The sequence below is a fragment of the Cervus elaphus genome, chromosome 24 (genome assembly GCF_910594005.1).
Source record: "Cervus elaphus chromosome 24, mCerEla1.1, whole genome shotgun sequence".
NCBI classification, from domain to species: domain Eukaryota; kingdom Metazoa; phylum Chordata; class Mammalia; order Artiodactyla; family Cervidae; genus Cervus; species Cervus elaphus.
Window position 1 is genome coordinate 66,707,988 of NC_057838.1, and position 24,282 is coordinate 66,732,269.

The following is a 24,282-nucleotide window of genomic DNA, read 5'->3' on the forward strand; positions in this document are numbered from 1 at the left end:
CCTTCGTGTCTCTGTGAGCGCAGCGTCTCCATGCAGTCTTATCTGTGCAGGGATTCAGAGGATGAGTCAGCTGCTTCTGCAGCATTTGAGCATAGAGTTCTCTGACTCATACTTAAAAGCTGGGAAAGAGGGATATTTAAGATAGTGGTTTTCAAACTATGGTTTAAAAGACAGACTACTTTTCTGAAAATGGAGTTATACACAAATCCTTAACACGTTAAACAGATCTCTGGGGGACTCTTGGGCTGAGGCTACGGGGAGGGGCCGGGCTCTGCCCTCTCGGCCTCCCCCTCCCCGATACCTCTGAGGAGCACAGCTGGCTTAAGGGGAAAGGAAGTTAGTATTTAGATAAATCAATAGATGAATGGAGGAGGAGGGAGAAAGGTTTCCTTAATACGAGGAAAGGTGGAGTGGCCAAGTCACCACTTTGCACCCATCACAGTAAAGACTATTCCAGCAAGAATCGCCAGTGGAAACTCACCCTTGGAGGGAAAGTTTGGTAAGAAGCAGGACACTGGCCTGGTATTCAGATGTCTCCCCCCTAGTTTGTTTAGATGGGAGAAAACACTGCTTATCAGGGCACCAACATCACTGGTCTGCAGACTGCAAATATGTGAGTGTCGTACGAGACAAAGAAAGGCTGAGGAAACATTACAAATTAAAAGATAAAAGAGATGGCATCTAAATACATTATGTAATCCCTGACGGGATAATGTACTTGAGGGTAAAATATTAGAAAGGAGATTATTGGGACAACCGGCAACATTAGAAATGAAAATCACCAGTTTGATAGAAGTGATGTATCGCTGTTATTTGGTGCCTGCACTGTGGTTCTGTGAGAGGATGCCCTCTTCTCAGGAAACACGTCCTGAAGCAATGGGCCTAAACGGGACGTGACACGTGTGCCCTGCTCCCCAACAGCTCAGAAGAACATACATCATACGGTGTATTTACACGCAGAGAGGGAACAGTGGTTCTCAAAGTGGGCTCCCTGGAGGAGCATCAGCATCACCAGGAACGGGAGAGAAACACAGACGTTGGGGACCCGCCCCAGACCTCCCAAATCGGCGGTCTTGTCTGTTCTGACAGGCTCTCCAGGGGGTCTGCTGCCAACTTCTGAACATCACTGATACAGACAGAATGATAAAAGAAGTGTGGTGAGATGTTTCTGGGGACAGGGCATATATGGTAGCTTCCTGGATGATTACTGAAACTTACCTGTACTCTGAAACTGTTTCAAAATAAAAATGAACAATAACAACAACAGAGGGGTTACCCTATGTAGAGATGTGAAAAGGAAGAGACCCTGGGGAAGGAGGCAGATCGCCGGGTTCCTGCAGAGACCCTGACAGAGGTGCTGGGACCGGAACCTCAGTTGCCAGCGAGGGGCGGGGTCGGGCCTGCCGGGTCTCCCCGCAGCGAGGGGCGGGGGTCGGGCCTGCTCCGTCTCCCAGCAGCGAATCTCCTTCCGGCAGGAAGCGCAGCATGAAGCCCACTAACCTGAGTAGGAGAGCCCGGCGATCTCTGTAAACAGGTCTTCCTCAGAAAAGCTTTCCGGGAGCATGAGGAAAGCCGCGGTCACAGCGCTCTGCAGGTTTTGATCCAGGGCTGAGCGCAGAGCCATATCCTCATTCATCGCCACGATCTTCACCTGGAAAAGCAGGACGTTCAGGGGAAGACGTCCTGAAGTGGAGCAGGGCCCAACCTGGGTGTTACTACGCGCACCCTCAGCCCTGAAGATGCTGCAGCATTAGGCAGGTTGACATGAAATAGTTACTAATCTAATAAGCAACTCTGGAGTCTCCTGTTTTAAGCCCAAACCAGACAACTCATGACATAGGAAAGAAAACAAAATAAATATTTTTCTTAAGTGAGGAAACTCCACATGAATTTTGAAAAAGTTAGTACAAAATGGAATAAATGACCTTTGAGAAATTGAGAACTTTATTTTTTAATCTCTTTGTTCTTCACTTAATTTTATGGTGGACAAAGGCATTTTACTTCTTTATTCAGAACTCATCTCTGTTCTTATCTAACCTGGGCAGGCCATGCTCCATTTTGAACTGATTTTGAACCCGACTAAGGAAGAAGAAGGGAAAACTAGCTGGTAGGAGCTACCATCTTTGACGCCCCCTCCCATCAAGATACAAACTGCTCCGGTGTGTTTGGCTGGTTGTACAGACTGCACTGCAGTCAACAGGATGAGCCCAAGTCCCATCTCTGTCTCTTACTACCTCTGTGACGGGGTTAATAACTGAACCAGGCTTCTGAGGCTGCTGGGAAGATTAAGTGAGAGCCCACATCCGAACCCACAGCTGAAGGCAGCTTCCCCGCGTGTCTCCTGGTGCACAGTGTACGTGTTTCTCTGAGCCGGGATTCTTCTCTTCAGTGAGATCAGAGTCTCCTGCGGGCTTGTTAAAACACCCAGTATCGGGCCCATCCCCAGAGATTCTGGCTCAGCAGGCCTGGGTACATTTCTGCCAGGCTCCCAGGTAACGCTGACGCCGCTCCAGGGACCGCGCGGGAGCCCCACTGCCCTAAGGCACGTGCTCGGAGCCCGGACGGCCAAGGTGCTCTCTGTGCGGCTGTGGCAGTGTGCGCTCCCGACACGACTGTGGACCATCGTGCTGCTTCTGACGGATTTTCTAAACAAGCGGTGAGTCTAGAACTCCCTACTGAGGACACTCATGTATCTGAAATGCAGCCACTGTCTCTAAACCACTTAGTGCTGTAACCAAACTCTTCTCCTGTTCCAGAAAGTAGGGTTTAAACTGCCTTTTATTTATCAAACAAGGATAATTTCTGGCAAAATTCAGATGACACGTAAAAGACACATACAGTATGAGAAACTCCAAATTAAAACTGTTTTAGATAGCAAGGAAAGACAGGGGTGATGTACATCCCAGAGTATAGTTTCTTCTCTGTTTTTTCATTAGTTGTGAAAAGCAGTATCAGAAAACAACCATTTTATAAATCAGGCTTAAGAACCTGAGTGAAGAAAGATTGAAGGTAGGAGGAGAAAAGGACAACAGAGGATGAGATGGTTGGATGGCATCACCGACCGACTCGATGGACGTTGAGTTTGAGCAAGCTCCAGGAGTCAGTGATGGACAGGGAAGCCTGGCATGCTGCAGTCCATGGGATGCAAAGAATCGGACACAACTGAGCAACTGAACTGAAGAACCTGAATTCTACCTTTTACCTTTTGTCCCTTTTTAAAATGGAATATTTACAACATACAAAGTTTCATATGGTATGTAAGCTACTTAATTCCATACTGTCTCCTCCTTCCTCATAATTACAAGGACTTAATGGCCCTGAATTAAGCCTTGGAGCACTTGGGTGAGTTTGGAATTACCGCAAACATCTGCAGAAATCAAAGCAAGGAGCAGCCCAGGAGCATGGCCTGCCCAAGGTTGCATAATAAGCTGATGGCAAAGACCAGGGTAACACCCTTGTCCTTGGCCGAGCCAGCTCTGAATATTCAGACGTACCCTCACGCATTCTGTCCTGCTTAACTTTCAATCTTGGGAGATGATTAAGGCAAAACTGAAGGCCCTACAATAACCCCTCTGTCTGGTCCCTGAATAACTTTCCCAAGCCTTACACTCCACATGGAATCGAGGATCTAGGAGGGCAGCCTCCTCACCTCACTAATGGGGAGACTGGGACCCAGAGGGTTAAAAGAACTCCCCTCGAGGAGCAGGCAGCACCCTAGACCAGGACCTGTCCAGAGAGCCTGTGAAGCCTCTTTATTATTTCCTATTCTTCATCCTCATTCACCACGTCCTGCTCAATAATTCTTCACCCTCTTTTTTTTTTTTTTTGCAGGGGGGTGGGGAGGTGAACTTTCACAGAAACTCAATGAAAATAGAAGCTATTTTGAGATACTAACAAATAAAAGGTGCAAAAGAAAGAGTAAGTTTGGGGAAATTTTTCCTATTCAATGAAAAATACTCCTGTTCTCTAAGAAAGTTTCTACTTAGGTGTTTGCTACTTAAGGTTCAGTTCAGTCGCTCAGTCGTGTACGACTCTTTGCGACCCCAGGAATCGCAGCACGCCAGGCCTCCCTGTCCATCACCAACTCCCAGAGTCCACTCAAACCCATGTCCATCGAGTCGGTGATACCATCCAACCATCTCATTCTCTGTTGCCCCGTTCTCCTCCTGCCCCCAATCCATCCCAGCATCAGGGTCTTTTCCAATGAGTCAACTCTTCGCATGAGGTGGCCAAAGTACTGGAGTTTCAGCTTTAGCATCAGTCCTTCCAGTGAACACCCAGGACTTATCTCCTTTAGGATGGACTGGTTGGATCTCCTTGCAGTCCAAGGGACTCTCAAGAGTCTTCTCCAACACCATAGTTCAAAAGCATCAATTTTTCGGCGCTCAGCTTTCTTCACAGTCCAACTCTCACATCCACACAAGACCACTGGAAAAACTATAGCCTTGACCAGACAGACCTTTGTTGGCAAAGTAATGTCTCTGCTTTAAGAGAATGAAAATAAAAACATCCTAACTCAAAGGAAAAACGTGAGTTCAGGAGACTCTGCTCATCTGGTTCCCCAGAGGAAGGTGAACCAGGAACTTGTCTTGGCAGCACTGTTCCTTGCCATTCAGAGTGAAAAGCCAGGGAACTCTTGGGACACTGCCAGAGAGGCCCCGGAAGAAAAGGGAAGTCCTCAGATTTGTGAATAGCTGTCTGTATCTTACTGGGAATGCCCCGACCTGAACCACAGATCGAGCATCAGCACGACTGCCAAGGGGAATATCCTCACTGGAGAGAGAGAGGAAGGCCTAACACTCGAAGGGACTTTCAAAAGCCCAACTGGAGAGATTTGTGGGTACCTTTCAAGACAGAAAAAAGGACAAAGTCACGCATGGTCTCCTCTATAAGAGTCACATGGAGACAGAGCTTGAATTGCAAAGAGTGAAGTTATAGTCACAAAGGACACAGCCCTCCCTCCTGTTCAAACACTCGACCATTAACCCAGTGACACTTCCCATAGCAGCTTTCCAAATGAACAGAAAGGCCGATTTTTCTAAATGGACTCGCTTGAGGACCAAAAAGAAACAGTGGACATTTGAGCTGGATTCAAAAAAAACCTTATTATCTACCTACTGGACTGTAGGTGCTTGAGACTAGAAATGTGGTTGTCTTTTTTTTAAATTCTTCTGGCATACACAGAGAAAAAACTTAAGTCTTTTGAATAAGTAAATGAATGGCTCAATCTTTCATTTCAAAGGCTACAGGCCCAAAGATTTGCTCTCAGCCAGGCAGAGCCAAGACTAGTGAGCCAGGCCTTCCAAGTCTCATTCAGGGACCTTTTCTACCACTGGGGGAGGTTTTCTACTACAAAAAAGTAAGTCAGTGAAGTTACAATATGGTGACGCCTGCAAACTGTGACTATACTAAAAAACCACTGAGTCATACACTTTTTTAAAGGGTTGAAGTGTGTGTGATTATATCTCAATAAATCTATTATAAAAAAAAGCTATGACTAGCGAATAAAAGAAAAAAAATATTGAAATGAATACATTAAATTAAAATTCTCTTAACAAGGTGGCAAAATATCATTGTTTGTCCATGTGAATGCTTTAACTATTTAAGCCAAATTATCCATACACTAAAAAAAACATGAAATACAAAAATTGAACTTACATTAAATAAATTAGAGGAATAAATACTAATATAACTTTAGACTTCTTGGACCTGAAGACTGGCCACAATGAGATTCTATTAAATACTTTACATGGAAAATGGCTTGGTTGACAACGCAAACTTACAGTTGCACTAGAAGTAAAACCGGGTTGTCTCCTCAATGATGAGGTAAGGTAACCGTAAAGTATAATAGAAATCCAAGTTGTACTCAATTTTTTCCAGAAATGTCCATCTTTTTAAGGAATGTACTCCTCTATATTCTTTCCTATTTTCTTAATAATAAACTTTATTTTTTTTTAAACTTTATCTTTTAAGGTAGGTTTAGGTTCACAGCAAAGCCAAATGAGAAGCACAGAGAGTTCCCATATGCCCTCTGCGTATTCCTTTTAAAGACTCAAACTGCTAGTGATTGAGAAATCCTATTCCATTTGTAACATGGAGAATAATTTTAGAGCTTCAGACAACATAATTTAATGTAATTCCTTTTAAGACACATAAAAACAAAAAGTCCACACTCATTCTCACAATTCTTTCTTAAGATATTCACTCATTATTTTCATCCAAAGGCTTCCAACTCTATCAGGTTTGTTCCTTTGGTTAATATTTGCTGCCACCTAGAGGTACTCTTGTCTGGAAAATCCCAGGCTGTGGTCCATGGGGTTGCTAAGAGTCAGACATGACTGAGCAACTTCACTTTCACTTTTCACTTTCATGCATTGGAGAAGGAAATGGCAACCCACTCCAGTGTTCTTGCCTGGAGAATCCCAGGGACGGGGGAGCCTAATGGGCTGCCGTTTATGGGGTCGCATAGAGTCGGACACGACTGAAATGACTTAGCAGCAGCAGCAGAGGTAAAAAACAAACAAACAAACTGTATTTGGCTCAGATGGCAACAAAGCCACCTGCAAGAGTCCCAGGTTTGATCCCTGGGCTGGGAAGATCTCCTGGAGATGGGAATGACTATCCACTCCAGTATTCTTGCCAGGATAATTCCATGAACAGAGGAGTCCGGCGGGCTACTGATCATGGGGTTACAAAGAGTTGGACACGACTGAGCAACTAACACTTTCAGGGGTAAAAATAGTTTAAAGATAGTTATCCTAAGAATTCTCCAGTTAACAGTGATCTACTTCTGCAGAAAAGAGAAATTGGAGACAGGTGTAGGTAGAAGAGTTGAATTATCCATTTACGATTTTTAATTTCATGTGATACGTTCAAAACCTCAACTGGTTCTTAAGATAGCTTAATTTTCTTGTGCTAGAAGCTTCTTTCCTGATGCTGGGAAGATTGAAGGCAGGAGGAGAAGGGGACAACAGAGGATGAGATGGTTGGATGGCATCATCAACTCAATGGACATGAGTTTGAGCAAACTCCGGGAGTTGGTAATGGACAGGGAAGTCTGGCGTGCTGCAGTCCATGGGGTTGCAAAGAATCGGACACGGCTGAGCAACTGAACTCAACTGAGAAGCTTCTTAATAAGCCTGTGCACATGTGCTAAGTCACTTCAGTCACATCCGACTCTTTGCAACCCAGGCTCCTCTGCCCATGGTATTCTCCAGGCAAGAATACTGGAGTGAGTCACCATGCCCTCCTCCAGGGGATGTTCCCAACACGGGGTTCAAATCCGAGTCTCTTATGTCTCCTGCATTGGCAGGCGGGCTCTTTACCACTAGCGCCACCTGGAAAGCCCACTAAGCCTGAGGGACTGTCATTGTTATCAATAACATTGTCTTCTCCAAGTAAGCTGAGAAATGCAGTTTTAAATGAACTAAGTGTATCTGAGTGTTGCTTGGAACTGATGTTTTTGTCAGGATATTTGACATTTAGATGAAATCTGAGGTCATTTCCAGTGTTTACATTCTGAGATTTCATGGCACATATATTTTCTGCAGTCTATTTGTACAAGCTGGATTTAGAAAAGGCAGAGGAACCAGAGATCAAGTTGCCAACATCTGTTGGATCATACAAAAAGCAAGGGAATTCCAAAAAAATATCCACTTCTGCTTCACTGACTATGCTAAAGCCTTCAACTGTGTGGATCACAACAAATTGTGGAAAGTTCTTAAAGTGATGGGAATACCAGACCACCTTACCATCTCCTGAGAAACCTGTATGCAGGACAAGAAGCAACAGTTAGAACTGGACATGGAACAACGGACTGGTTCCAAATAGGGAAAGAAGTACTTCAACGCTATATATTGTCACCCTGCTCATTTAACTTATATGCAGAGTACATCATGTGAAATGCTGGGCTGGATGAATCATAGCTGGAATTAAGATTTTGGGGAGAAATATCACTAACCTCAGATATGCAGATGATACCACTTTAATGGCAGAAAGTGAAGAGTAACTAAAGAGTCTCTTGATTGGGGTGAAAGAGGAGAGTGATAAAAACTGGCTTAAAATTCAACATTCAAAAAACTAAGATCACAGCATCCAGTCCCATCACTTCATGGCAAATAGATGAGGAAAAAGTAGAAACAGTAACAGATTTTATTTTCTTGGGCTCCAAAATCACTGCAGATGGTGACTGCAGCCATGAAATTGAGATGCTCCTTGGAAGAAAAGCTAAGACAAACCTAGACAGCATATTAAAAAGCAGAGATGTTACCTTGCTGACAAAGGTCCGTCCAGTCAAAGCTATGGGTTTTCCCAGTAGTCATGTGTGGATGTGAGAGTTGAATCATAAAGCAGGCTGAGCACTGAAGAATTGATGCTTTTGAACTGTGGTGTTGTAGAAGACTCTTGAGAGACACTTGGGCTGCAAGGAGATCAAACCAGTCACTCCTAAAGGAAATCAACCCTGAATATTCACTGGAAGGACTGAGGCTGAAGCTGCAGCTCCAATACTTTGGCCACCTGATATGAAGAGCCAACTCATTGGAAAAGACCCTGATGATGGGAAAGATTGAGGGCAGGAAGAGAAGGGGATGACAGAGGACAAGATGGTCACATGGCATCATCGACTCAATAGACACGAGTTTGAGCAAACTCTGAAAGATAGTGAAGGACAGGGAAGCCTGGCATGCCACAGTTCATGAGGTTGCAAAGAGTTGGACATGACTTAGTGACTGAACAATAACAACAAAACCAAGCTGTGCTGGGTAGACTGTTTTTAAAAAAAAAACAAACAAAACTTGAAACATTGCAAGAACAAAACATAGTACAGAGAATACATTTTCACATTCAACGCCTCATTTTACCTCAAAATGACTGAGACAGGTGAAGACACAAAGAAGGGAAAGATGGCTTCCTGAACGTCTGCTAGGTGCCAGGCACCTTAGATCCAGGCATTTCTCAAATGCCTTTTGAGGACAGCGTCATCACTCTCAGCTACAGGTGAGTGAGTCCCAAGGCCCAGGCAGATTCAGTCCCTGGTGCCAGTTTACACGGCTGGGGGTGTCAGAGCTGGACTCAAACCCTAGAACTGCCTGACTTGAAAACACCTGTGTTCTTTCCAGTATTAGCATCCTGCTTCCACTTTTCACCACTTTTGTGAAGAGGGCAGGGCAAGGATTGCTATTCCCATTCTACATGGCACTAGTGGTCATCAGCCTGCCAATGCAGGAGACGCAAGAGACTGGGGTTCAATCTCTGGGTCGGGAAGATACCCTGGAGAAGCAAATGGCGACCCGCTTCTGTATTCTTGCCTGGGAAAATCCATGGACAGAAGAGCCCGGTGGGGTATGGTCTCTGGGGTTGGACACAACTGAGCACAGAGAAGTATAAAACAAGCTGCCTAACATCACATAGACAGTTAATAAGTAGCAGGAATGAGTAAGACCCAAGGATTCTAATTCGACATTCATTAATCTTCCTATCAAGCTACATATTTTATGTATTTAAAAAGAAATTTGGAAAGAAAAGGAATATTTACAAATATACAATTACATTTATTTCCTCAATTATGAGGAGGGCATGGTAACCCATTCCAGTATTCTTGCCTGGAGAATCCCATGGAGAGAGAAGCCTGGCAGGCTACAGTCCACAGGGTCACACAGAGTTGGACATGACTGAAGCAACTTAGCAGGAACACAAGCATTGTTTCTGGACTTAAAAGTTTTTACTTAAGTAAAACTATATACAGTAAAGCAGAGTAATCTATCCAGCACAGCTTGGCAGATTGTTACATATGGATGTACCCACGCTTTTTGGCTAAGATCAGGTATAGTATGGGGGATTCCCAGATGGCACAGTGGTAAAGAATCCACCTGCTGATGGACACAGGTTCAATCCCTGGGCTAGAAAGATCCCCAGGAGCAGGAAATGGCAACCCACTCCAGTATTCTTGCCTGAAAAATTCCATGGACAGGGGAGCCTGCTAGGCTACAGTCCACGGGGTCGCACAGAGTTGGACGTGACCGAGCAACTGAGTGCAGAACCCTGTATCCATGTAACTGTCGCCCTGATCAAATGTTTCTGCATGTTTTAATGAGCTACACTGTTAAATTTTAAGCCTAAATGCAAGGAAAGAGAATCTGGTCCTCCCACACATATCAGTAGAGATTTTATCACACAACCAAGTGAGCTCAGACTGTATAAAACTCTCTAATCTCTTGCCAAAGCTGACAAAGAATGAGCAGCACAGTCACCCATGAGAGGTGTCTGAGAACACTCTGTGAGCCCTCTTTGGGGCTGAAGACCCTCTGACAGTTCGAGAAAAATTAATCCTTGTTGGGAGATTAGCAATTGTGACAACTTCGTCTAGATCTTAAACTATGAAGATGTCCTTCTCAGATACAGACTCCACGTCTGCAAAAAGAAGCAAGCTGGTATTTGTGAACGCGTGCCAGAGGTTGAGGCCCTCTGCACTCTTTTGTTTGCTTCCACTTCTAGTGAAGTCCGGGGAGAAGCCTGCCCCGGTGGCTTCCTCCAACAACCTTCCAAACAAGGAGGGCGCTGAGACAGGATCCCAGGCACTGTCGGGACAGACTGCTGGACCAGCAGTCCCTGTGGCACTGGCACTCTAGAAGAAGCGGTGATCTGGGGGGCGGCTGGGGGGGGGATGTGGTTTGCTGACAGAGGCTCTATGCGGCCTGGGCACCTCCCCTGTCATCCTCCTGACTCAAACGGACTGACTCTGAGTCTGATCCATTCAGACACCTGGAGAATCTTGAGAGAGGGAAGCAGCAGTGTGAGTAATACCTGGATACTTCTGTACACAGGAAAAGGAGTGTGAAGCTCATTTCTATGCCAATGCAATCACAAAGGTCAAAGTAAGGTCAAGTTTGGAGAGAAGAGACATCCCTAACAGAACACTCACTCACTGGTTTTTGGAGTCGACCAGCAATGTATAGGTTATTCCAGTTGACGAGATCTTCAATCAAAACACTGGTGCTAATAACTCCGTATTTGATAAGCTGGAAAAGAAAAGAAATGTGCATGAAAAAGAGCAAAATACCATCCTGACCCTTGTGCAAGTGCAAAATATAAAGAACTAAATTTCTGACCAGGGCAGAAGCTTGATTTCCAAAGCCACTCAAAAAACCACCAGCTTGTAAAAACACACATCTCCACGAAATCTTTTGCAAAGGGTTAGTTTCCAAGACTGTCTGTTGCCTAAGGTATTCATGGTGCGATGACCACAGTTTTAACTCTGGCACTTGTAATGTCAGAGGCAGAATGGCTCTTAAAGGCTGTCTGGTCTCGGTCCTCAATGGACTGGAAATATCAATAAAAACACTGGTCCTGACAGACCCGTGGTACAGTTCATTCTCCTCACGTGAGAAATAGAAACCTGACACTCAGAGAGAATAAACGATGTGCCCGAGGTGGCACCCGGAGGAGCAGAGCTAAACCAGGTCCCTGAATTTCAGGCTGGGCTTCCAGTGTTTGTTTCATCGCAGAGAATGAGAAATTTTCCTCAAAGTTTTCACTGACATCCTTGACATGGTGAATTTCTCTTTCACGGTTGACTATTTGAAACACTTCTGTAATTACAATGCAACATGCAAACATAAAACCTCTTTATCAGCCCTAAACACATGGAATTATGGTCAAGCTCATTTCAGTAACAATTTGCACAAAACCCTGAATGCCGTTGTTTCCGGTTACAAAATCCCATTTGCTTCAACAGCTATCTTCAGACTCATTTCACTGAACAGTATCCAAGCAGTCTTCTCAGGCTGCAAATATCTAAAAAGTAGCTAAAGAATTTAAATTAAAAAGTACAGTCCCTTTGGCACACAATTATGCCCAAACATTTGGTTACTGGAGCCTGCAATGGTGTTTGAAACTACTAATTAGAGGTCGGCTCAGCATAACATTAACCCTGGAGAGAGCACAGAGCTCCGAGCTCCATGACTAGTGCGGATGTGCGGGGCTGGGCTGAGTGACCGCCTTCCCCCGACTCCGGCCACCACAGCGCAGAGCCCTTCTTGCTGCAGGCGCCTAACAGACAGGAGGCAGGATGGACAGCAACCAGAAAAGTAAATGCCCGGCCCAAAGGCAATGCAGACATCACCCTCAGTGCTCATCCCTGCCTCGCTCAGATAGGCCTGCAAAATCCTTCTCAGGTCAGTACTCCAGCCTCCTGCCTTTCAAAGTGTGGTCCACCGCCCAGCAGCATCAGCGTCACAGACCAAGTGAATCAGAATCTGCATGCCAACAAGATCCTCAGGCGACTCGTCTGCCCGCAGAAGGGTGACAGCCCTGAACCGTCGGGAGCCTGGCGCAGCGCAGGCGCGGCCGACACCCTCCGCCCGGCCGACTCTAGGAGGCCCCTGACTCAGCTCCCACTGGTCCTCTCACACTGGGGTCACGCTGGGTTCCTGGCCGTCCTCTTAGAGCCTGGACCCCTCATCGGAATGACCACTGGGCAGGGTCCCCGCAGTCAGACAGCCCTCCACCGGGATCCGGGGTGCTCACCTGCCCTCCAACGCCAGTCATCAAATTCCGCCCAACCGAGGGAAGGTACCGAGGGGTTCCTCCCACCGGGCACCACACGCTCCCAATGACCTACGACCCCTCTTCACTTCCAACTTCTCCCTGGGCGTGTGCGCCTCTCCGTACAGACAAGATAAACTTCCACCCTGATCCAAAATGGTCTGCCCGTTCCTCCCACTGACTAATCCAGTGGTTCTCAAGGTGTGTTCCAGACGGGCAGCATCAGCATCGTTTGAAAGCTCGTTAGAAATGCAAATCCAGGGGGCAGGAGAAGGCGGGACAAACAGAGAGAGAAGCACTGAAATATACACCACCATGTGTGCAAGAGACAAATAACGGGTCTGTACAACACAGGGAGCTCACCTGATGCTCGGCGACAGCTTAGGGGGTGGGATGGGGTGGGAGGTATGTTCAAGATGGAGGGGACGTATGTCCACCTCTGGCTAATTCATGCTGATGCATGGCAGAATCCAATACACTGGTGTAAAGCAATTATCCTCCAATTAAAAATAAATAAATTTTTAAAAAAGAAATGTAAATCCTTGTGGCTGAGAGAGTAAACCTTAAAAGTTCTCATCACCAGAAAAAGAAAACCAACTATGTATGGTGATGGATGTTAATTAGACTTACTGTGCTAATCAACCCGCGGTAAGATCAATCGTTACACTACACACCTAAAACTAGCACAGTGTTATAGGATAATTACCTCTCAATGTGTAAAAAGTGCAAACCCTCAAACCCTATCCCTGACTTTTTGATTCTGGAACTCTGGGGGTGGGACACACCATTCATGCTCCCGAAAGGCACTCCGGGTGCCGCTAAGTTGACACCAAGAAACATTTGTTGTTGTTCAGTCTCTAAGTTATGTCCAACTCTTTGCCACCCCACGGACCACAGCACATCAGGCTTCCCTGTCCTTCACCATCTTCTGGAGTCAAACTCATCTCCCGGAGTCAAACTCATGTCCATCAAATCGGAGATGCTATCTAACCATCTCATCCTTTGCCACCCCCTGCTCCTCTTGCCCTCAATCTTTCCCAGCCAAAAAACATTTGGCCAGAGGCAAAAAAAAAAGTCATATTCACCACCTTCATCCAGCAAAGGTGTGAACATTTCCTGACCGTAAGAACACATGTATTTAGCTGGGATTCTAAGAACAAAGGTTAATATCCACCCAAGTTAAGACAGAGGCCCGAAGTCACTCACCCTCCCGTCACATGTGATCAACGGGTTGTAGTAAACCCCAGCACCGTAGTTATTCTGGACAGCAGTGATAATCCTGGGCCCCAGCACTTTTAGGAAAGAGTAGTGGTTCCAGTTTTTCTTCAGGTTCTTTGAATGCCATGCGACGGGGTCATCAACTGTGAACACAAAGTCCAGCATTGCATTCTGGGAGGTGAAGAAAAGAGATGGATTTTAGTTTTAACTCCTAGAAAGACACCGAGACAGAGTGGAAAGCTCTAAGATTCCATGTAGCTTTGATTGACAGCAGACCCGGGGTCAGAAACTTAAGCAAACCTCTGGAACCAGGCTGAGCTTTGTTTTTTGTCCACTCACATAACAGTAATGTTTACTGAAGTAATGTTTTAGCCCTCTTTTAAACACTTTCTGTATTATACAGAACTTCTTATCCTCAAAACAATCCTACAAGGTAGACACCATTATTATCATATTTCTGTAGGAAAGGAAACCACGGCACAGAGTAAGCTCCGACAGACACAGTCTGGTTCCAGATTCTGGGCAAGACCACTTTGCTACACTGTCTTCCACCTAAATCTAGTTAAATGTGTTTCACTTTTCTTCCAGATCAGATAACACCATGTGGACAAGCTCTATAAAGCATTATGCAAAGGGAAATAAGTTATTTTAATTTCACCATTCACCAACCTCCTCTGATCATCTATGAGGCGTTCTGATGGGTCCTGAGATAAAGAGCTCAAAGTCACCTGGGGAGAATAGACAGATTATTACAAAAGGACTTGCTAGGGGAATTTCACTCAGAATGGGGTCACAGAAAAAGGAGGAATTTTCCTATAAGATGACACTCTTCAAGACTCTGGTAAGTCTGAGTGTTCCAGAATGCACAAGAGTTAAGCAGATTTGGTGAAGTGTTAGGAGAAGCCTGAGGAAGTGGGTCGGGGGAGTCCTGTTGGATGAAAACGCTCTTGAGGAGGAGATGAGACTGGGCATGTTCTGGGTGCTGTGCCTAGGTTAGTAGGGCTGGGATGGGATGCAGGTATAGAGTGGTGGGAGATGGGACCAAAGAGAGAGGCTGGCTGCCATGGTAAGAGATGTTCCTGCAGCAGAAAGGGAGGGCGGACTAAAGGAGGCACCACCACACACGAGGCTGCCTGCCAGTAACCAGGGCACCGAGGCAGGGGCTCATCCGGGACAGACTCAGGTGCTGGAATCAATTTTTGAACTTGTAGGGAACGAGGGTGAGGGAAAAAACCTTTTCTTGGAGGGAATTCCAGGTCTGTTCAAAGGAAAATCTTCACAGGAAAATGAAGAGATGACTACAGGATCAGGACGCTCTGAGTTTCCTACAAACTAGTGGTGATAGTTAAGATTTTGAGTGGACATGTCTTTAACAATTTTATGTTAACATATGTTGGGGAAAAAATAGCCTATTATAATCTATAATTTCCTGTATGCCCCAAATTTATCATTTCTCATATCCTGCCAAATTAAAGTACTATTTAAATTAGGGGGCTTTGCAGGTGGCTCAGTGGTAAAGAATCCACCTGCCAAGGCAGGAGATGCGGGAACAAGGCTTCAATCCCTACATCAGGAAGATCACCTGGAGGAAGAAATGGCAACCCACTCTAGTACCCTTGCATGGAGAATCCAATGGATAGAGGAGCCTGGTGGGCTACAGTCCATGGAGGTGCAGAGTTGGAAAAGACTGAGTGACTGAGCACAATAAAATACAAAATAAGCACATTACTTAAGTACTAGTACAGGTGGGAACCAGGAAATTCAAGCCACAGTATAGATGGCCTAACCAGGAAGTGAACAGGCAAAGATTAACTGAAAGATTACAGCCAGATAATCTAGTGAGGCCCTAGTGCAGACTGCAACAGACCATTTAAAGAAACCCAGTCCAGAACACAAGCTGCACATAGAGAAAACATCTCTATCTAGACTCCTGCTCCTTCAACCTTAATTCAGCAAGGGCACAAAAGCCCCTGTCAGTCAAAGCCAATTAAAAGCCTCATTAAATGGAAAATAACTGCCTGCCCCTCTTGGATGTCTTGAGCCTTGTCGCCAACTTGGAAGCAAACTTGCCGCCCCCCCCCCCCCCCCCCCCCCCTCCCACCGCCATCTACAGAAGAAAAAAAAAAAAACTACAATCATAAGGAAACCTATACCCTCACTGCTGTGGTGCTCCGCCAACTTTGAAGAGTAACAATGCTTAGCCCTAAACAGACACTTGGTAAATGTCCTGGGCAGGAGCAAATATACTGCTCACCCGCTAACTCCCTTCCTGCAAATGCGGAACCCTACCACCCGTCCGTCCGTCAGCTTCCCAGTCAGAAGAATCACTTTGTTTTTTCTCCTACAGCCAGAGACGTAATTCTCAAGCTTGGCTGCGTAGTAGAATCACCTGGGAAGTTTTTTAAATTCCTAATGCCCAGACCAATTAAACCTGAATCTCTGCAATTGGGACCCAGATTATCAGTATTTTTTTAAAGCTTTCCAGAAACCTCCCATGTTCAGACAAGGCTGAGAAGACTGAACGAGGACCTGGCAAGTTTTTTAGTTTTTGTTGTTTTTTCTTCCCCCGTCTTGTCCCGGCACCAGCTCTTCCCTCCACATAATTGCATCTCCCGCTCTTAGATCCAAGCGGACTCCTACGTGTCCTGGAAGCGCAGCTCACGCTGACGCTCTGCTAAGAGCCCTTTCACAGAGTTTATTATCAGGTCTTAGCGAGTTGATACGGGGATGCGCAGAGCGGCCCGGCAGCTCCAGGGCTCGGGAGGGACCGAGGGCAAAGCGACCTCGGAAGCACGTTCCCGGCGCGGGGCTGGCCCGGGCTCACCTTCTGGTCTGAGCTGGGCCCCGCCTGGCGGTACACCCCCGAGCCGTAGGCGAAAGCCAGACTCAGCTCCTCGGGGAAGTGAGACAGGATCTTGCGGAAGGCCACCCCCGAGCTCTGCAACGCCTGCAGCGCCATGGGGCCGGGGCTCACCCAGGGCCCCCCGGAGGACGGCGGGCGGGGAACGCGAACCCGCCGGTGGGAGATGGAAGCCGGGGACCCGCCCAGACGGAAGAGGGCTGGGGCCGGGGGGCGAGGAGAGGGGGGCCCGCAAGGACTCGGGGCGGCAGGTCAGTCAGACACGAAGTCTGTCAGACATGAAGTCAGTCACGCGGGAGGTACCCGGGACACAACCGAGTGGGCGACGTCCTGCAGCTCAGGCGGCCACGCGGGCCACGCCCCCCGCGCGCACACGTGCTCCGAAGGCGCAAGAGCAAGAGCAGGCGCCCTCCCGCGAGTGGGGACGCCAGGCCTCCGCAGAGCCCCCTGGTGGTCGGAGGAGCGCGCTGCAGGCTGGCCGCCTGGGATTAAGACTTGGACATGGGAGGGGGAGTGTGACTGCTGATTGAACTGCCTTTGAGCCGTAAAAGTCCTTGCTGGTTCTCGCCTCAAAGCTCATTTTCATAAATGACTGTGAAATCACGTGTGTAGCATTGCAGGAGATCTTTTGGATGAGGTGAAATTGTACACTAATTGTACACTTTACAATTTAGTGCATTTATTGCATTCACAATATTATGCAACCATTGTTTCTATTCAGCTCCAAAACTATGGAAGATTTTGAAGGTTTAGGAAAACACAAGTAAGGTTAAAATCACCCCAAATCCCACCATCCAGAGACTATCACTGTTAAGATTTGGCTGTGCTTTCTTGTCATTAAAATCCTCTCCAAATTCTATGATGGGCAGGAAAGCGCTTCATAAATGGTGAAAAAAAAAAAGGAAGAAGAATGCACCAAGGTTATCTGATAATTGTATTTAATTTTAAGGATGGGAAAGAGTCTTTTCCCTTTTCCCTTATGGATTGGGCTCACAAAGGAGCACATGAAATGCAGTTTCTGATGGAAATGGGACCCCAGGTAAGAGCTCACCTCTTCGTGAATAACTAGATAAACTTGTGGGGCTTCCCTAGTGGCTCAGTGGTAAAGAATCCACCTGCCAACGCAAGAGACGCAAGAGAGGCAGATTCGACCTCTGGGTCAGGAAGATCCCCTAGAGAAGGAAATGGCAACCTGCTCCAGTATTCTTGCCTGGAAAATTCCATGGACAGAGGAGCCTGGTGAGCTACAGTCCACAGGGTCTCAAAGAGTCGGACACGACTGAGCAACTGAATAACACACACACACAGAAACTTGCTCCGGGTCACCGGGCCCTTCAGGATGTAGTCTGAATTCCTGGACAGGGACTTTTCAGCTATGCTTCCCTTCTTCCCCAATGAGCCTGGCCTCTCAAGGATAACAGAAGTAGCAATAGCTAAATTTGGGTTTGGCTAAATGCCGTTGATGCGTTTCACATGCATTTTTCATTGCATTCCTTCTACAGGCTTGTGGGAGGAGGTGATGCCTTCATTTCCCAGATGAAGCCGCCAAGCGTTGGAGAGAGCAATGTGCTGGGCATCACGTCAGCCTTAGCAAACCGGAATAAAAATCCGACTCCGTGTCCTCCAGTCCTACTCTGCCCTTGAAGGGCTTTGGGCGGGGACCGTCAGGCTCAAACGTCAGCCTGGACCAGAATGGAGGGAGAAGAGGCAGGGAGGCCCCTTAGGAAGCTGTTACCAGAGCTCCGCTGTGCATTAAGTTGCCTGGCCTGGGGTGAGAGAGGCAGGAATAGGGTGAATTCAATTAGGAAAAAGGTGACTGGGATTCAAACACAGCCTCAGGCCCTGGGGTGAGTGCTGGGGCTGTAAGGTGACCGAACAGGGCTGCCGCCTTGCAGGGCCTCAGCGGGGTGGAGGAGATGGAGGAGCAAACCTGGGCTAGACCTAGACCGTGCAGGGGCGAGGCTGGGTGCCCAGGGCCCGCCGGACCGGAGGAGGAGCCCCCGTCAGTTCTGCCTGCGCCACAGAGACCAGGGAGACCGTCGGCGATGGCCGGTGAGCCGGGTCCAGAAGGATGGGAAGGAGTTCATCCTGAAGACGACGGAAGGGAGACTCTACCAAGGAAGGACCCACAGGACAGTAATAATCGGTGACCTCGTTTCTGGTCTGTTCTTAGGCTCTCTCTGATTTTCTCTTCCTTACAAAGACCCCTGGGGCAGGTTCTCTTAGACCATCGTTGCTCACAAGAGGAGCCAGGCCACCTGAGAGGAGAAGCAAAGCTCCCCAAGCCCACGGCAAGGCGTGCGGCCACGCCAGGATCTGAACCCAGGGCTCCCGAACGCCAAAGGCTGAGCTCTTTACCACCGTGAGCCAGTGGCTTCTGGAGGGGGCAGTCTGGGAGGCAATGGACACGGGAAGCCAGAGGTTTTCCTCCATCAACCAAGGCTGAGGCGCAGCGGCCGTGGCACCCAGAGGCCAGAGAGAGGGCACTGAGGAAGCCCCCGCGCCTCAGTCCCGCTGTCGGCACATGGGCGCTGGGCTTCCTTCTGCCGACACTGCCCCTGCCCTCACGGCCAGGCTGGGAGACCACTCACCGCGGGATCACCCCGAAACGCAAAGTGGGAGTCGCTCAGGCGTGTCCCTCTCTTTGCGACCCCACAGACTGTAGCCCGCCAGCTGCTCTGTCAGTGGGATTCTCCAAGCAAGAACATTGGAGTGGGTTGCGGCTCCCTTCTCCAGGGGATCTTCCCGACCCAGGGATGGAACCTGGGTCTCCTGCATTGGCAGGTGGATTCTTTACCATCTGAGCCACCTTTCACCAAAGCACAGTGAATAAATCTCTGCCAGCAAATTTCCTTTTTTCTCCTTTCTTCCCTTGAAGGAACAATTCAGCTATTTTCCCCTTCTCTTTGCCAAAGCAATCTATACTCTATAATAATATATAATCTGTACATAATCTATACATGAAAATGTCAACATTACAAAAATATTATACCAAACCCCAGAGATCGCCACTGGCAATCTTTGGTACATACTCCTCCACATATTTTTCTATGAATATATTAACATGAAAAGGTGGCACAGTGGTAAAGAATCTGCCTGCCAATGAAGAAGACGCAGGAGATGAGGGTTCGATCCCAGGGTCAGGAAGATCCCCTGGAGTAAGAAATGGTAACCCACTCCAGTATTCTTGCCTGGAGAATCCCACGGACAGAAGAGCCTGGTGGGCTACAGTCCACGGGGTCGCACAGAGTTGGAAAAGACAGCACACACACATTCCATTATTAACATTAAAAACACTTTAAAATGAAAGCATACAATAGATACTCTTTTGCAATTTGCTTTGTTTTTCACTGAAAACATCAGGGACAACTTTCCATGTCGAAATATCTAGATCTCTCTCATTCCATTTATTAGGAAAATTTTCTAAAATATGGATATGCCACCATTTGTTTAAACATTTTCATGTTGATGACAATAGATTATTTCTATTTTTTGTACGTGCAAACTACACTACAGTGAATATCCTTGTACACAGACCTTTGGTATGTGTTAAGTCTTGCTAAAAAGTAGATTTTCAGACGGGACCTTGCCAGGTCAAAGTGTCAGGACATTAACAAGTCCCTTCCAAAAAATTGGACCAATTCACACTCCCACCAAACAGGCTTCAGCTCTGGATGTAAATAAAGATTCTGAAATGTTTTTGCATTTTTCTCCCTTGCGGGCTTTCACACATAATTATCAGTAATTTTCATTTTCATAAACGCTTTCCTTCCTGATAATGCAAAATCACCAGCTGGAAAGGTCCATCACATTCCTGTGTGCATTTCGCCTCTCTCCAGAAAGAGGCAGAAGCAGTGGGCCCAGAACACCTTCGTTTTCTTCAGCAGAAATCTCCCTCCTCCTAGCAGCTCCTCCACTTCTCTTTAAATGACCATGGCTTGCTAAGTTAAAAGCTATTAAAAAGCCCCAATTGCTTTAGGGTTCTATTGGAACTCTTATACCAAGGAAATAAAAGCATTAGAGAGCCATTTTAAAATACAGATAAATACCACTTGATTTGGCTGAATGTTGGGCCTCATTTTTTCTGATTCACCCAGGCTGTTGGCTTTGGACTCCTTAACGGTGACCTTGTCAGGCTGGGTTTCACCAGGAGGATGTTCGCCTATTTCATTTTCTAAAAAGCCCTGTGAAATCTCTATAACTTTTATGCCTTGGTTTTTCTTGTAATCAGTGTTTAAGTAAAGGACATAAAATGTTTGGGAAAAGAAAAAACGAGTTATGTGATCCTTATAATTAATCCTACTTTCAGCTGATCTACTGATGGAACTGGAGGAGAGGGGTCTTGATGACTGTGTCCTCAGAGGTGGTCACCCTGCCACATCCATCCCTCTCAGCTGGCTGACGTGTCCTAAGCGGGCCTGACTAACAGCATCTTTAGCCTCTGCTCAGAGGTGCTGAGTTTGAATACCACCTGAGTTTGAATCTGGGCCCCAGTAGTTAAGAGCTGTGTGACCTGAGCAAGGCAGCTGAAGCTCTCTATGCCTTCTTTTCCTCATCTGGAGAATAGGCATATGGATACGACCCACCTTATAGGATTGTTGGGACGGCCAATGAAACAGTATCCAGGAAGTACAGAGAATGGTGTCTGCCTCTGAACAAGCACTCAGTAATGTTCTGCATTGTATTGAGTTCTTAAGAGACGAAGTACAAGAGAAATTAAGAAGCATAATTATACCTAATATCTTTATGGCACTTAGCATTTCAAGCAAAGAACTTTTCCAGACATAGCTTTATTTAAGTCTTAAAAGAAATCCTGGGAAATCAGTGGTTACTAGTCCAATTTTACAGATGGATAAACTGCTGTGCAGAAAAATGATTTGCTTGAAGTTGCAGGACTAAGGCCAGGCCCTGTGAATACAGCGCCAAGTCTAATTCTTTTCATTTTTGTACCATAAAAATAACACAAACCATTTCTTTTCCTAAGGAATTCACTCATTCATTCTCCTATTGAAATCTTCCTTTACCCTCAGCTCAAATATCACCCTCTTCTGATCAGAAGTAATTGTTCTGTCCTCTGTGCTCACATATAACCCTTTGCTCTTAGAGCTTTAAGCTTGTAGCTCTCAAGCCCTGGTATTAAATTTCAAATGTGTCTATCAGAAAGAGTTACAGAAGCCTCGGGGACTCTCCGAGCTCTGGGACCATATCTCATTCACATGCCGGTCATTTAATGCCCAGCACAGTGCCTGAAACAAAGTTTCTGCAATTGAGAATGTCATAGATGCGCATGCAAAGCGATTACAGCAAAACGCGAGGTGGTCTGGACCATACCTGTGTTAAGACAGCTCTTCACGATTTCTGGGAAAGCTTCTTGGCCCTGAGTTTTTCCAATGAAGTTCTGGAAGAGCACAGTCTCCTATAATACTGAAGAAATGAATGAATAATAGAATTTCAGGGAACCAAAGCAACTGTCTCATCTGAGAGGGAGTATAATATGGTGGTCAAGAGTCTGGACCCTGGATCCAGATCGCCTGGTTTGAATCCTAGCTCAGCCACTATCTGTGTGACCTCGAACAAGTGGCTCTGTGCCTCAGTTTCCATGTTTATAAAATGGGCATAATAGCAGTGCTTACCTCACAGGGTAGTCATGATGACTAAACTGGTTAATGTACAAAAACTTCTTAGAAAAATACTTGACATGTAGTGATGACTGTGTATGCATTTGTCGATATCATCATCTACTGTTCCTGAATTTCAAGCGAATCAGCAACTGTCTACTTTAACTCCTGTAAAACCAGCCCTGAATTTTGGGAGAAATTAAATGGGCAACGAAGATCACATCTGGTCCTATCACTTCATGGCAAATAAATGGGGAAACAATGGAAACAGTGAGAGGCTTTATTTTGGGGGGCTCCAAAATCACTGCAGGTGGTGACTGCAGTCATGAAAATAAAAGACGTTTGCTCCTTGGAAAAAAAGCTATGACCAACATAGACAGCATGTTAAAAAGCAGAGACATTACTTTAACAACAAAGGTCTATCTAGTCAAAGCTATGGTTTTTCCAGTAGTCACACATGGATGTGAGAGTTGGACCGTAAAGAAAGCTGAGTGCCGAAGAATTGTTGCTTTTGAACTGTGGTGTTGGAGAAGACTCTTTTATTGCAAGGAGATCAAATCAGTCCATCCTAAAGGAAATCCATTCTGAATATTCATTGGAAAGACTGATGCTGAAGCTGAAACTCCAATACTTTGGCCACCTGATACGAAGAACCGACTCATTGGAAAAGATCCTAATGCTGGGAAAGATTGAAGGCAGGAGGAGAAGGGGATGACAGAGGATGAGATGGTTGGATGGCATCACCAACTCAATGGACATGAGTTTGAGTAAGCTCTGGGAGTTGGTGATGAACAGGGAAGCCTGGCATGCTGCAGTCCATGGGGATACAAAGAGTCAGACATGACTGAGTGACTGAACTGAACTGAACTGAAATGGGCAAAGAACTCAGTAGGAGAAGAAAGCATTAATTAGAGCATTCCTAGACTATTTTCAGGCACCAGAATCTGCAGTCTAGACTTGGTGTAGAGCAGGATGTCTCAAAGTGGGTTTCATTGAATTATCATTTGGAGTGATATGAAAAAAAATTCCATGGGCACCCGCGTTTGGGAAATCAGATTAAGCAGATGCAAACAGATTGCTTTGCTGTGGGATTTCTCAGAGCATTAGTATATTAATATGCCTTGTGCAGCCAAGACGGGGAAGCAACCTAAATGGTCATTGACAGATGAATGGATAAAGGTGTGCTACAGATATACAATGGAATATTACTCAGCCATAAAAAGGATGAAATAATGCCATGTGCAGCGACACGGATGGACCTAGAGATGATTATACCAAGTGTAGTCAGTCAGAGACGGACAGACAGCCTGCGATACCGCTTACGAGTGGAGTCGAAGTATCCATACACATGCACCCATTTACAAAACAGACTCACAGACTTAGAAAACAAACTCCTGGTTCCCAAAGGGGAAAGGCAGGGGAGGGGGCAGGAATAAACTAGGAGGTTGGGATTAATGTAAACATAGTAATATGCATGAAATCGATAATCAACAAGCACCTACTGCATAGCAAAGGGAACTCTACTCAGCACTCCATAATAACCTATAGGGGAGAAGAATCTGAAAAGATAGCTATGTGTGTATGTATAAGTGAGTCAGGTTCTTGTACACTCAAAAGAAATACAGCATGATAAAGTACTATATTCCAACTTAAAAAGACAAATTAAATCTAAAAAGAAAAGAAATGAACATATATTACAAGGACTCCTCAATGACCAGGCTTTTGTGACATTCCTGGGGCCTGAGCAGCCTGGGGCTCCCCAGCCTGGACTCTGGGCCAGCTGAGAGAGCTGGGGAGGACGGGTCAGTAAATGAGCCCCCCTGAGTCCTGGAGTGTCTGGTCTCCTGTGGCCGTGACCACCATCTCCCGATCCAGGCGCACCTCCTGAAGGCTCCATGAAACCTCCTGCATCCAAAGACCAGCGCATGCTCTGGGCTGGAAGAGATTGGGGAAGTCACCTGGTGTGCAACTCTCACGCCGGTGGAATCCCCGCTGCAGCCTCCTTGCACGGAGCCGTCGCCCCACCTAGGAGCCACAGTGTCC

At 46.4% G+C, this 24,282-nt stretch overlaps 1 protein-coding gene across 4 annotated transcripts in view; it reads right to left on the reverse strand.

Moving 5' to 3' along the window:
- Nucleotides 1-21,971, reverse strand: part of TAMM41 (TAM41 mitochondrial translocator assembly and maintenance homolog) — a 53,377-nt gene extending 31,406 nt beyond the window's left edge. For 2 of the 4 annotated variants that reach the window (XM_043886395.1, XM_043886394.1), the window contains exons 1-4: nucleotides 16,586-16,986; nucleotides 13,750-13,932; nucleotides 10,926-11,018; nucleotides 1,501-1,651 (exon numbers count right to left, since the gene is read on the reverse strand). In XM_043886395.1, the coding sequence (XP_043742330.1) occupies nucleotides 1,501-1,651; nucleotides 10,926-11,018; nucleotides 13,750-13,932; nucleotides 16,586-16,720 (562 nt within the window). In that variant the 5' untranslated portion in view covers nucleotides 16,721-16,986. Of the gene's footprint in view, nucleotides 1-1,500; nucleotides 1,652-10,921; nucleotides 11,019-13,749; nucleotides 13,933-16,585; nucleotides 16,987-21,952 lie in introns of those variants that run through there. The other 2 variants (XM_043886396.1, XM_043886397.1) reach the window with 2 other exon arrangements.
- Between the last annotated feature and the right edge of the window lie 2,311 nt (nucleotides 21,972-24,282).